The sequence below is a fragment of the Dermacentor albipictus genome, chromosome 5, assembly GCF_038994185.2.
Source record: "Dermacentor albipictus isolate Rhodes 1998 colony chromosome 5, USDA_Dalb.pri_finalv2, whole genome shotgun sequence".
Lineage (NCBI taxonomy): Eukaryota > Metazoa > Arthropoda > Arachnida > Ixodida > Ixodidae > Dermacentor > Dermacentor albipictus.
Genome location: NC_091825.1, coordinates 50,148,858 through 50,159,582, shown reverse-complemented (window position 1 = coordinate 50,159,582; position 10,725 = coordinate 50,148,858). Strand labels below are relative to the sequence as shown.

At 44.4% G+C, this 10,725-nt stretch overlaps 1 protein-coding gene across 1 annotated transcript in view; it reads right to left on the bottom strand.

The window, feature by feature from the left end:
* Positions 1-6,082: 6,082 nt before the first annotated feature.
* Positions 6,083-10,725, bottom strand: part of LOC135899222 (glutamic acid-rich protein-like) — a 57,633-nt gene continuing 52,990 nt past the window's right edge. The window contains exons 16-17 of the mRNA XM_065428488.1: positions 10,533-10,574; positions 6,083-8,044 (exon numbers count right to left, since the gene is read on the bottom strand). Of these exons, the coding sequence (XP_065284560.1) occupies positions 6,665-8,044; positions 10,533-10,574 (1,422 nt within the window). The 3' untranslated portion in view covers positions 6,083-6,664. The remainder of the gene's footprint in view (positions 8,045-10,532; positions 10,575-10,725) is intronic.

The window sequence follows — 10,725 nt, the reverse complement described above, 5'->3', positions numbered from 1 at the left end:
CCAAAAAAAAAAAAACCTTGCCTTCGAGACGGGGGCTATGCGCTGCCCACTTGTACAACTGAACTGTACAGCTGTACGACCATGAACAGCTGAAAAATACCACTGTGTGTACCAGTTTTTCTGAGAGATGTGACGGCTCTATCTTCGTAGTGAACACGGGCAAGGTGTACTAAAAGCAAAGTGTGCCAAAACCATCAGGCATTGCAGAGGTATGGCATAAAGCACCAACTATAGCAAACACACAACAGATAATCTGTCAGTAATGCCTTGTCAGATGAGCAAACTTAGTACCACCTAGAGTAAGTGCACTCCACCTCACCGAGTGTCACTGTTCGCAGAACAGTGGTTTGAGGCAATACAGAGTGCTCTGTATTGGAGCAGAGCGTCATCAGTGGCCTTCCACACTAATAGCATTCGTGATGAGAGACATGATGCAATCGAAGCGAATAGTACTGGTATTTTTAAAGGTGTCATCAGTGTTGCTTGTTTATAACAACAACACGAGCATTGTACATTTTCCTGAGCAGGCGATCAACCTTGTAAACTAATTCACGTGTTTAACATTTGACGCAGAGGATAAGTCGGTACCAAAGGGGATTGCATTTGACAATACCAGATGTGAGTGTAACGTTACCAATAAAGGAAAACAAAACTGACTGTCACGTGAAATGCTGCTGTTGCCCTTTGTACAGCTGAAAGCACCTCCAGTTGTACTGACAAGTGCTATTCAGTTTGCAGCCACATTGTGTACACAGAAGACATGTTCAACGTTTTGACAATCGTAATGAATGAGCTGCGGACAGACGTTACTTAAACCCTAGAAATAAGTATTATATAAACTTTGTGCAAAGTAAAACTAGTGCGTGCCTATCACTAGCACACGATTTCTAACTTCACTGAGATCAATGCAGGCAAAACCATAGCTACACGGCAGAGACGCATTAAAGCAAGGCAGAGGTCCAGAGGAAAACGAAAACTTCAGAATGTGAAAAGTGAGATCTGCAATGACGAAAGCTATCTCTGGAACCAACCTTTGGCAAGGAGACTTGAAGACAAACCACATGGCCATAATTTTGGAACGAGAGACATCTGTTGTTCGGCTACTATTAATCAGAAATGCAAATAGATGCCATGTTAGGTGCAATAGCTGCCTAAAATGTGCAATAGAAGTATGAAACCTTTTTATAGCTAAAACAAACACTTTAAATAACACGTCCGGTGTTTTAATTTAATGCTGCATTTTTGGAGGATACAGTTAAAAGTGCTCTGTCTAAGCAACCGTGAGTTCACGGGTGAAGAGAGTTCACCGGTCGTACATGATCGAAATGCGTTCTACTGCAAACGTCATTTTTAATTTCTGATGCAACAGCCAGCGAGTACACAGTTTTGAGCGGCTACGAGTCGGAGACTCCCCTTTGAAGTGACTTAATTTTTGATCTGAGCGTGCAAGTCAAGCAGGTGTGCTGGAATGAATCTTACACCAAAACCACAGGCGAGGACAAAGAACCAAGGACATGCATTATCATTGGTTGTAGATTTGCTCAATTACGCGCTTCATCTGACCTTAGGGAAAGATACATACTGGGTAACACAAAGGAACATATGGTAGACATGGACTGACACTGATTTTCTACTAATTTTATTCACTAATTCATGTAATTCTAATTTTTTTTTGGAATTGTACACACATCTTCGTGTGCTTTGCACAGTATCTTTCCCAAAGCATTTTATGAACCAACAACCCCAGCAACAATCTTTATTGAACTTTAGCTGAGGTCAGCCACATTTCCTCACGTCATTCGTCTCATCCATCCATGATGTGAAGAATGGGAGGGACCATGAGGTTAAGGATGGAGAAAAACTTAAGCCTTCAACATAATACAGCAGCTTGGCTTGTTCTCCGTGTGCCACAATGAAATGGCACATCACAATGCACTTGCATCTGTGCATTCCTTTGATCCCAAGCGCACAGTGGTACAAGTGATCACTTGTAAATGGCCTGCCTTGGCATCTCCCATTTGCTAACAGCAACGCATACTGTATGTTTCTATGAATACAAAGTAATAATTAAATACAGCCATTTGTAAATAAAAGGGTGGTTCCTTTTGGAGACGTGCCATCAGTGGTGAAGGGTGATAACGGGCAATTCAATGCTAACTAACAAATATCAATTAACTCAAACTTTTGGTTAAAGTGAGCTCATCATGTTTGGGAAATTGAAGTGAACTCTCCATGCAAGCCATATGACCTTTGGATCTGGAAAAATGCGATTGACCACAAAACTGTGGCACGAAACATTTCGGTTATCTAAGCTGAAAAAACAAACTAAGAGGGTGTAGCAATGCATAGCCGTGCCCCTCAAGGTGACATTCTGCTTAAGTCACCCAGCAGTAGGCAGCCAATGCGCTGCGACAGCAAGAAGCCCGGAGCCAGAGTGCGCCGGCTGCCCACTACTGGGTGACATAAGCAGAACGTCGCTTTCAGGGGCAAGGCTTTGGTCTCGCTTCAGCCTCGCAGCTTCAGTTTCACGTGCTCCAATAGCCAAAATTTATCTAGCCACAGTTCTGCAGGTAATCGCATTTTCCAGATCCAAAAGTTCACATGCCTTGCTCACATGGAGAGCTTGCTTCAATTTCCCAATTAAGATGAGCTTGCTGAGACTAAAAGTTTAGATGTTAATTCATTGATGTTTGGTAATTAGCTACTAATTACTCTGTATCACCCGTCAGTATGTGGTTGCCACGACTGATGGCATTTCTCTGAAGGAACTGTCCTTTTATTTCAAAACAGTAATGTTTGGATATTACTTAAAGTCTTCATAGAAACACCCTGTATATGCAGATGCATTTTGGGGTCGCTAAGTGTCACGTCCGTGCACTTTGATATCTGATGTAGTTCACCGGGTGCCGAACTTCAACCTGCAGCAAGCGAACACAGAAAATTTAGTGCTCTGCTCACACATAGTCCCACCTGAAAGCACAACAAAAAAGAAAAAAAAATAAACAAGAAAAAAAAAGGAAATTTGAGGCTTGTGAGAAGATCGTTACTACTACACTTGCAAAACACATGAAACAAAATTACACACGAAACTGCGTCAGCAAAGTTTAATGTGAAATAAGAAAAGATACATTTATTAGAAATAAATTAGAAAGAAAATTAGAATTAGAAAGGATACGTTTATTGTGCTGCAATTTCTGGAAAAGGTCTGGCAAGACAAAACTGTCCAAATACCCAAGGTTTAAAACAAAGCTTGCTTTTTAAAATACTGTCAATGCGAGTGAAATCCCAACAGACGAGTCATGCAAGTTGCTCTAATTTGTTAATTTGAAGTGAGCAACAAAAACACATATTCAAATTCAATATGGTACAGATGATAAGCCATACTCACCAACGAGAGCAAAAAGCCTGACCAGAACGCATTTCTTGAGAGATACTGCAGCTGATGGCCTTGCTTCCAACACACCTGCTGCTTTTGTCCAGCGCATGGCACATAAGCGGCAGAGAACATAATCATAGAGTACAGAGTGCAGTAAACTTGGACAGTACAGGCCAAGTGTATTAAAAAGAGCTGAAATCAAACTCAATCCTCAAAGAGAGCGTACACAATTCAGCCAGCTTGGAGTGGTGAGAGATGTATTTGTCTGCAGAGAACGCTGAATACTGTTTCTCACAATATTTGACTGCTGATTATTCCCTGGTGACTTCCATTTTCGGAGCACTTGTTGCCATTAAATGTCTCAAGAAGACAAGCAGCAGAAGGCAGAGTCAGAAATGTGCTGTCAGGGCACGCATTCATCGTTAAGAGCAGCCATTATGATGAGCAGTTGACATTAAGGCATATCCACAAAGCAACTACACATGGTTTTGGCTGAATGCAAGCAGCAACGCGTTTCAGCGACTTCCAACTGCGCGCTGCCTCACTGTTGGCACTGACTGACACTGATATGCATGTGGAGATGGCATATACAGTAGCCAATAGATTCTGGGTGCGTGCCACAACAGAAACAAAGGCAAACATCGGAAAAGAAATAACTACAGAAAACATGTCAACAACATATAGTGAAACGAATTCTGCAAGAAACAGTGAGATAGAGCAAGATTTATGGGAAGGAAAGTCGGCATCCACCTTGATGTAGCATAAAGCTAAAAAGGAAGGCAATATGTATTTAGCCTCATTCTAGATGCCAATTTTCTTTCTCACGGAAATAATGTACTATGCAGTACTAGCATGCTGGCCAGTCAATGCTACTCAGATGTTTCTATGTGTACTCTTAATAACCCCCCCCCCAAACTAGTGCAAATCATTCTAAAGAAACAGATAAGGATTTCACATTAATTCTAAATTATTTTCTCGGGAATGGGAGAAAAATCCAGAGCTGCTAAACCTCATTAGAAAAATGTCAGTACATGGGAATAGGGCCAAGGGGCAAACAGCGTAGAGAAGCAGTGTACATTGAATGAACTAGTAGTCATTAGACGCTGTGCTGACAGTACTAGTCTGCTATGATTAAGGCACATGGCAATAATTTCCCGGAACATACACCATGAGAAATGCAAGACATGACCTGCACCTACTCACTGGAACACATTTGCCACCAGATAAATTTAAAGCTCATGTAATGCGCAGGTTAGATAACCGTTGGACCATTAGGGTTACAAAAGGGGTAACAAGAGAACAAAAGCGCAGTAGAGGACGGCAGAAGACTAGGTGGGTGCGATGAAATTGGGAAATTCGCGAGTGACAGTCGAAATCGGCTGGCGCAGGACAGGGGCAATTGGAGATTGCAGGGAGAGGCCTTCGTCCTGCAGTGGACATAAACTAGGCTGATGATTATGATGACGAAATTTAAAGGCCAACCGCAACAAAATTTTGGACCACATAAAAGCTTAGTTTAATATAGCATGAGTATAGAAGGGCCTCAGTGCAAAAATAGATGTTTGAAATACAAGTAGGAATGTCACAAAAATGCTTCAAAAATAGACATTCTTGATACTGAAACTGGAAAAAAATGCTACTATGACCACACGCCAGAAACTACACATGACCTCGAGCAGCTTCTTGGCTTGACCTCCAAGATAAGGCAGTGCCCACAGCACGCTGTATTATTTAGGAGGCTGCAGGTGCATATGCCTGCTTAGGTGTTGTTTGAAGGCTGCTAACAAAAAAACTATGCAATTACCATTCCCGCAACTTTGTCAAGATTGCTTTAGCAGCATATTGCTCATTTATAACAAATTTAGCCAGTGAAATTTCATTTAAGCTCGCTGTTAAACCATTGCAGTAGGCCATATAAAAAAAGGGGCAAGAAATGCCCACAAATAGAACCAGGTCATCTCCAGTGCACACTGTATCCTTTCGGTGAGTCACTTTGTGCCCGAGGCACCAAAGTGCATTGCGCAGCGCCTAGGCATGGCATATCACTAGTATTTTTCTCATTTAAGCAGATGCAAGTTTATACCAGATACAATATCTCCTGGCAAATCAGTTCTCAACCTATTTGACAAGCCTGTTCAGTTCTATATTACACACTTTGCTCAACATGAAGCTATAGCTTCATAACACGAGTACAGTGACCTGCCTCTGAGGCTGGAAGCATTTGTTGTGAACCTGCCCTTCGTAATGGATTGACCAGGGGCCATATTCTGAAACATTCACATTCCACGATAGTTTCACAGCCGCGATAGTCACAGTCAATAAATCAAGCGACTGCTTACCCGTGACGTCAGTACGCACTACCAACACGCACTGTCAAACACTTCATATCGCATGAAAGAGTGCACCGTGCGAGTGTAGAGTGGCTTGGGTGTGTTGTTTTCGAGTGTAGTGGCCACAGTATGGGTTTTGCGCACTGACTATGGTTGGTTACGGCTGCCTTAGCTAAAATAAATTGAATAAAAAAGTGTCAAATGCTTCATTTTAAATGAATCAACAAATATCGCCATGAAACAACACGTATAAGACGCCACCAGAGAGGCTACTATAAACTACCACCTATCTTATCTCTACTGCACTCCACCACGAACTGAACGCCAAAAGACGTGTTCGTTTATTCAGTATATGTCGAGAGCACCCATCGACAGATTGACAATAAAACGATGTAGGCCGGAACTACTAGATGGCGTTGTTCATTTTCCAGTTTTGCTAAAACTGCCAATCAACACGCGCCGTTTGCGGAGGCGTGGCCAAGGCGATAGTTTTGTGGAAGGCAAACGTTTCAGAACATGGGCCCAGCATGATAAGCGAGTTCAGTCAGTTGGCGTGTTTGAATGCATGAACACACTCTACTGTGTTAAGTGGAATCTGGAATTGTTAAGCATGTGTGACGGTTTTGTTATATTAACATTCTTTTGACAGGAGATATATTTTTTAAATCACAATAGACATGTCACTATTGTCATCAGAGGTGATTTATTAGGTGCAACGTTTTCTGATGACAGCAACTCGCACAACTTTTACATAGTCTCATGTAACGAGCACTAATAATTAGCCCATTCATGTCTTGTATGGGATAGCATGAAGCTGTCAACACCAAGAATCAAGCTTAGAAGGTATGAGAACTAGCACATAGGAATACTGCTAGCTGCTGCAAATTTGCTGGTATAACAGTGAAAATTAATGAAACTCACTCAGTCAATGTTTCACTCATGAATGACAAATGCACAGCTAAACAAAATCAAGGCCTGGTATGCGCACACTTGAGCTTTCTCCCCATGGTTTGGGCTCAGAGGTGGGCCACTGTGACGAGTGCCTCCAAAACTGCGACTGCTGTTCTGGCCTGTCTCCAAAAAGGCTTGACTTGTCTTCAAAGAAGCTTGGCTTGTCTCCCAAGAGGCTTGGCCTTTCTCCCAGAAGGCTTGTTTTGTCTCCCAAGAGGCTTGGCCTTTCTCCCAGAAGGCTTGTTTTGTCTCCCAAGAGGCTTGGCCTGCTTCCCAAAAGGCTCGACCTGTCATCAGGAAACCTCGGTCTGTCTTCTAAGAAGCTTGGCCTGTCTCTAAGAAGGCTGGGCGTGTCTTCCAAGGTGCTATGCCTGTTTTCCAAAAGGCTAGGCCTGTCTCCCAAGAGCCCTGCACTGGTTGATGGAGTGTACAACACTGGACGACTCCAGTCGCGCTCTTGAGAGACATTGCTCCAGACTGGTGGGCTGTGCTGTGCACCTGGCCAGTTGGTGCTCACATTCCCGAAAGACTCTTGGGAGAAAACAGCGCCTACATCCATTTGTCTGAAAGGTGGCTCTTGGGATAAAGGCTCAATTCTCCTCTCTTCACCTTCTAAGGAGTTTCGGAAAGAGGGAATGCCTTCCTGAGACTGAGTAGATAGGCTGTCAGGCCATGATGTCCCACTGTCGACCGTTTCGACAGGCGTGCCCAGAAGTGGGATTTCACCATCCCAGCGTGAGAATGAAGTGTAACTGAGAGTACTGGACCCGCCAGAAGGGCGGTCCTTCTCCCAGTCTTCCACCTCCTGCTCAACAGGGACTGAGTGCTTCTGGTGTGCAGGGCCACGACTCCTGGCCTGAGAAAGGTGTTCTCTCTCCCAGTCCTCTTGTGCCTTCTTGACAATGCTGAGGCGTTCTTGTGGCTCTGCATAATCATGGTTCCTGGTGTGACCGGAGTCCCACGGCTTTTCCATCACCTCAACCACCTTAACACTATCGTGCCACTGGACAGACTTAGCTGTCTTACGTGAAGTGCTCGCCTCTGCTTCAGTGGCCTGGCGCTTGTGGCGCTCCCGCTCTTCAATTAGCAACCGGCACTCGTCAATCATGCGCCGCAGTGCAGCCTTCTCCTCTTCAAGGTGCTGCTCCTCTTGCAGCTCTGCGATCAGGCGGCGCTGTTCATCAATCTCTTTCCGTCGTTTGGCCAACTCTAGTTGCAACGCCTGTCGCTTCAGAGCCAAGGCTGCCAGCTCAGGGATCTCTTCCTCCTCACTTTTGCGCCGTGTCCAATGTCGCCAGTCTCGCCTGTCAGGACTGCTCTCACGTGGCCGGGCACGTTTGCGCCTGGTGCTTTCTTCTGGCCGCCGGACAGGCGCTGGTGGCTCTGGCTGCAAGTGAGAAGAGTGTGCTCAGACTCCGGCTAAAAATTAAATTATGGGGTTTTACATGCCAAAAACACTTTCTGATTATGAGGCATGCCATAGTGGAGGACTCCAGAAATTTCGACCACCTGGGGTTCTTTAACGTGCACCTAAATTTAAGTACACGGGTGTTTTCGCATTTCGCCCCCATCGAAATGCGCCCACCGTGGCTGGGATTCGATCCTCCGACCTCGTGCTCAGCAGCCTAACACCATAGCTACTGAGCAACCACGGCAGGTAAGACTCTCGCTGTGATCGCCATTAGGACTTCAGCCGCGACCCCTGAACTGACCGTTTTGCTGGTGCGCCATCACAACATTGAAGTTAGCACACAAAATACAAGCTTTGCTGTTGACTGTGACTGTTGTTCCTGCTCATCGTTCATACATTTTTGCTGAACAAACACCAACACAATTCAAGAAGACTAGTGTACCAGTATAGGGCGACAATGTTCTAAAAGGCCGGATTATAAAGGGCGAGACTTCATCCTTATATATACATTGCAGCTTTGCCAATAGAAATGCTATAAAATTTGTACTTATTAAGTATTTGCCCTGAATTGAATGGCTGTTTATTTTACCATAGGAGACTCAATAAGGATGAAAGTGCTGTAGTTACTATGTAGTTTATACGTGACCTGCATAATTGTTCTGACCACTGGTGCTACAAGTAGCGTGTTTTCTAGGAACGAACCGAGCTAGAATGCATGGCTGTTATAAACAACAGAAAAGTTTAATTTAGTTGGTGTTCAAATGTACTAAATTATAATTGTGCTTAAGTCAAAATAAGTGAAATCTTTTTTTGCTAAAATTTGTTCTGATGAGCGGGGCGACGAGCTGTCAGTTGTGCTTTAACCACGTGGACATGTGCAACAAGCAATGATATGGAAAATTGATGGGCAGAACAATACAAGACAGGGTGAGAAGGCAAACACAGATGTTTAGACAGTAAACATGGTCAGATGACATTCTAGTAGAAATGAAGGGAAATAAGAGAAGTGTGGCTGGTCGCGTAACGTGTAAAGCAGACAGCTGGCGGTAAAAGAATGATTGCCAAGCAAAGGGGAATGCTCTTAAGGTCAATAGAGGGTTAAGGCTCAATCACACCCGTGTTTTGAGGAGGTTACACGACCACTTGCGACTGGCGACGGAAAAGTGACTGAAGGTGACCGATGCTCACACCGGCAAGCCAGGGCGAGCACAACCTGCTAGTCACAATCCAGGAGCTTATCATTCTTAGCCAGAACTCCACGGATCTATGCAGTTCATGCGCAAATTACTGGTTCCGCGTTCAGGGAACAGCCATGAATTTGATTCTAGCGAAGAGGAAGAGGGTGTCACTGTGCATCATGTTTCACGTTTCTTTCATGTTTGCTCGCTAACAATGTATAATTTCTTTGGAGTCCTTTCTTCTTTTCGCTAATTCCCTGTATCCTCCCCTCATGCAATACTCCTTCGGGAGCCTGTGAGGTAACTGAATAAATAAATAAATAAATGTGCTCTGCCGTGCAGTGTCCGCTGTGGTAGCGCAGAAGCCTCCGAAGAAAAAGCGAAACTAGTGGGTATGCCCGTGCTACCGTTTGCGATAAGTGGCCATCCATGCAAGCCTCCTCCTGCCCTAAATCCATGTGCATGATGAGGAGTAATATTGAGAGTAAGTTGTCATTTCTAGCTTGCGCCGCGTGGGAATAGGGGCAGGATTTTTTTGCTTTCTTTCGCTGCTGTTTAGCTTCCTACGAATGCTACCACGTACATTTGACACGTTACTGGAACTGCTGCGCTCTAGCATCAGAAGACAAGCCACCAATTACATTCCTGTAGTCTGCCATGGTGGCGTGGACTTTGTATTTGGTGTGATGCAGGAGGACGCAGGATGAAAACACATGCTAACAAACTTTCAGCACGCCGCTGATCGGTTTAGCAGTTTTGCAACCACAGTCGCGTGATTGAACGATCGAGCAGCGAGCGACTGGCCCAGAATAGTCGCTTTTCGAGAAAAGTGACCTTTGCAACCATTTGCAACTAGTCGCGACTGCTGTCAGTCACCAGTGTGAATGGGCCTTTACGTGGCATGGCAAGATTAGTAAATTTGCAAGCACAGGACAAGAGTAAGTGAGGTTTACAGGGAGAGGCCTTCAACCTGGAGTGTCTTCAAGATAATGGCGATGACGATAAGGGTGAGTAGCAATATCTGATGCCAAAAATTGAGATCACTGAAAGCAGACGTTCACAACACAGAATGTCATGTGAACATGTACAAAAGGCTTGAGACGCCGTCTATATTTGTATGTGCTGAGTCACACAATGCTTAGGTTTTGGGTTACTACCACTGTGCTACTACGAAGCAAGCCCTATGTTGTGCTTTCAAGGTTCAGCCATGTTTCTGCCTCACTCGTGGAGCAATTCTGCACCCAATAACTAGAACAATTAGCAAAGCAGTTGAAAGAAGGGCTCACCTTCAGCTCAGAAAGAAACTTGTGCTTTTTGCTCTTGATGTGCTGCAAAAGAGATGACGAATTGTTGGCACATTCTGGCGACACAATCAGCAAGACACTTGAAGAGCAAACGTGAAAAAGCTGCACAGCTGCGAGCTCGAAATGGAACAGCTAACTGTCCGTGCAGCATTGCTGTGAAGGAGTTCATCTGGCA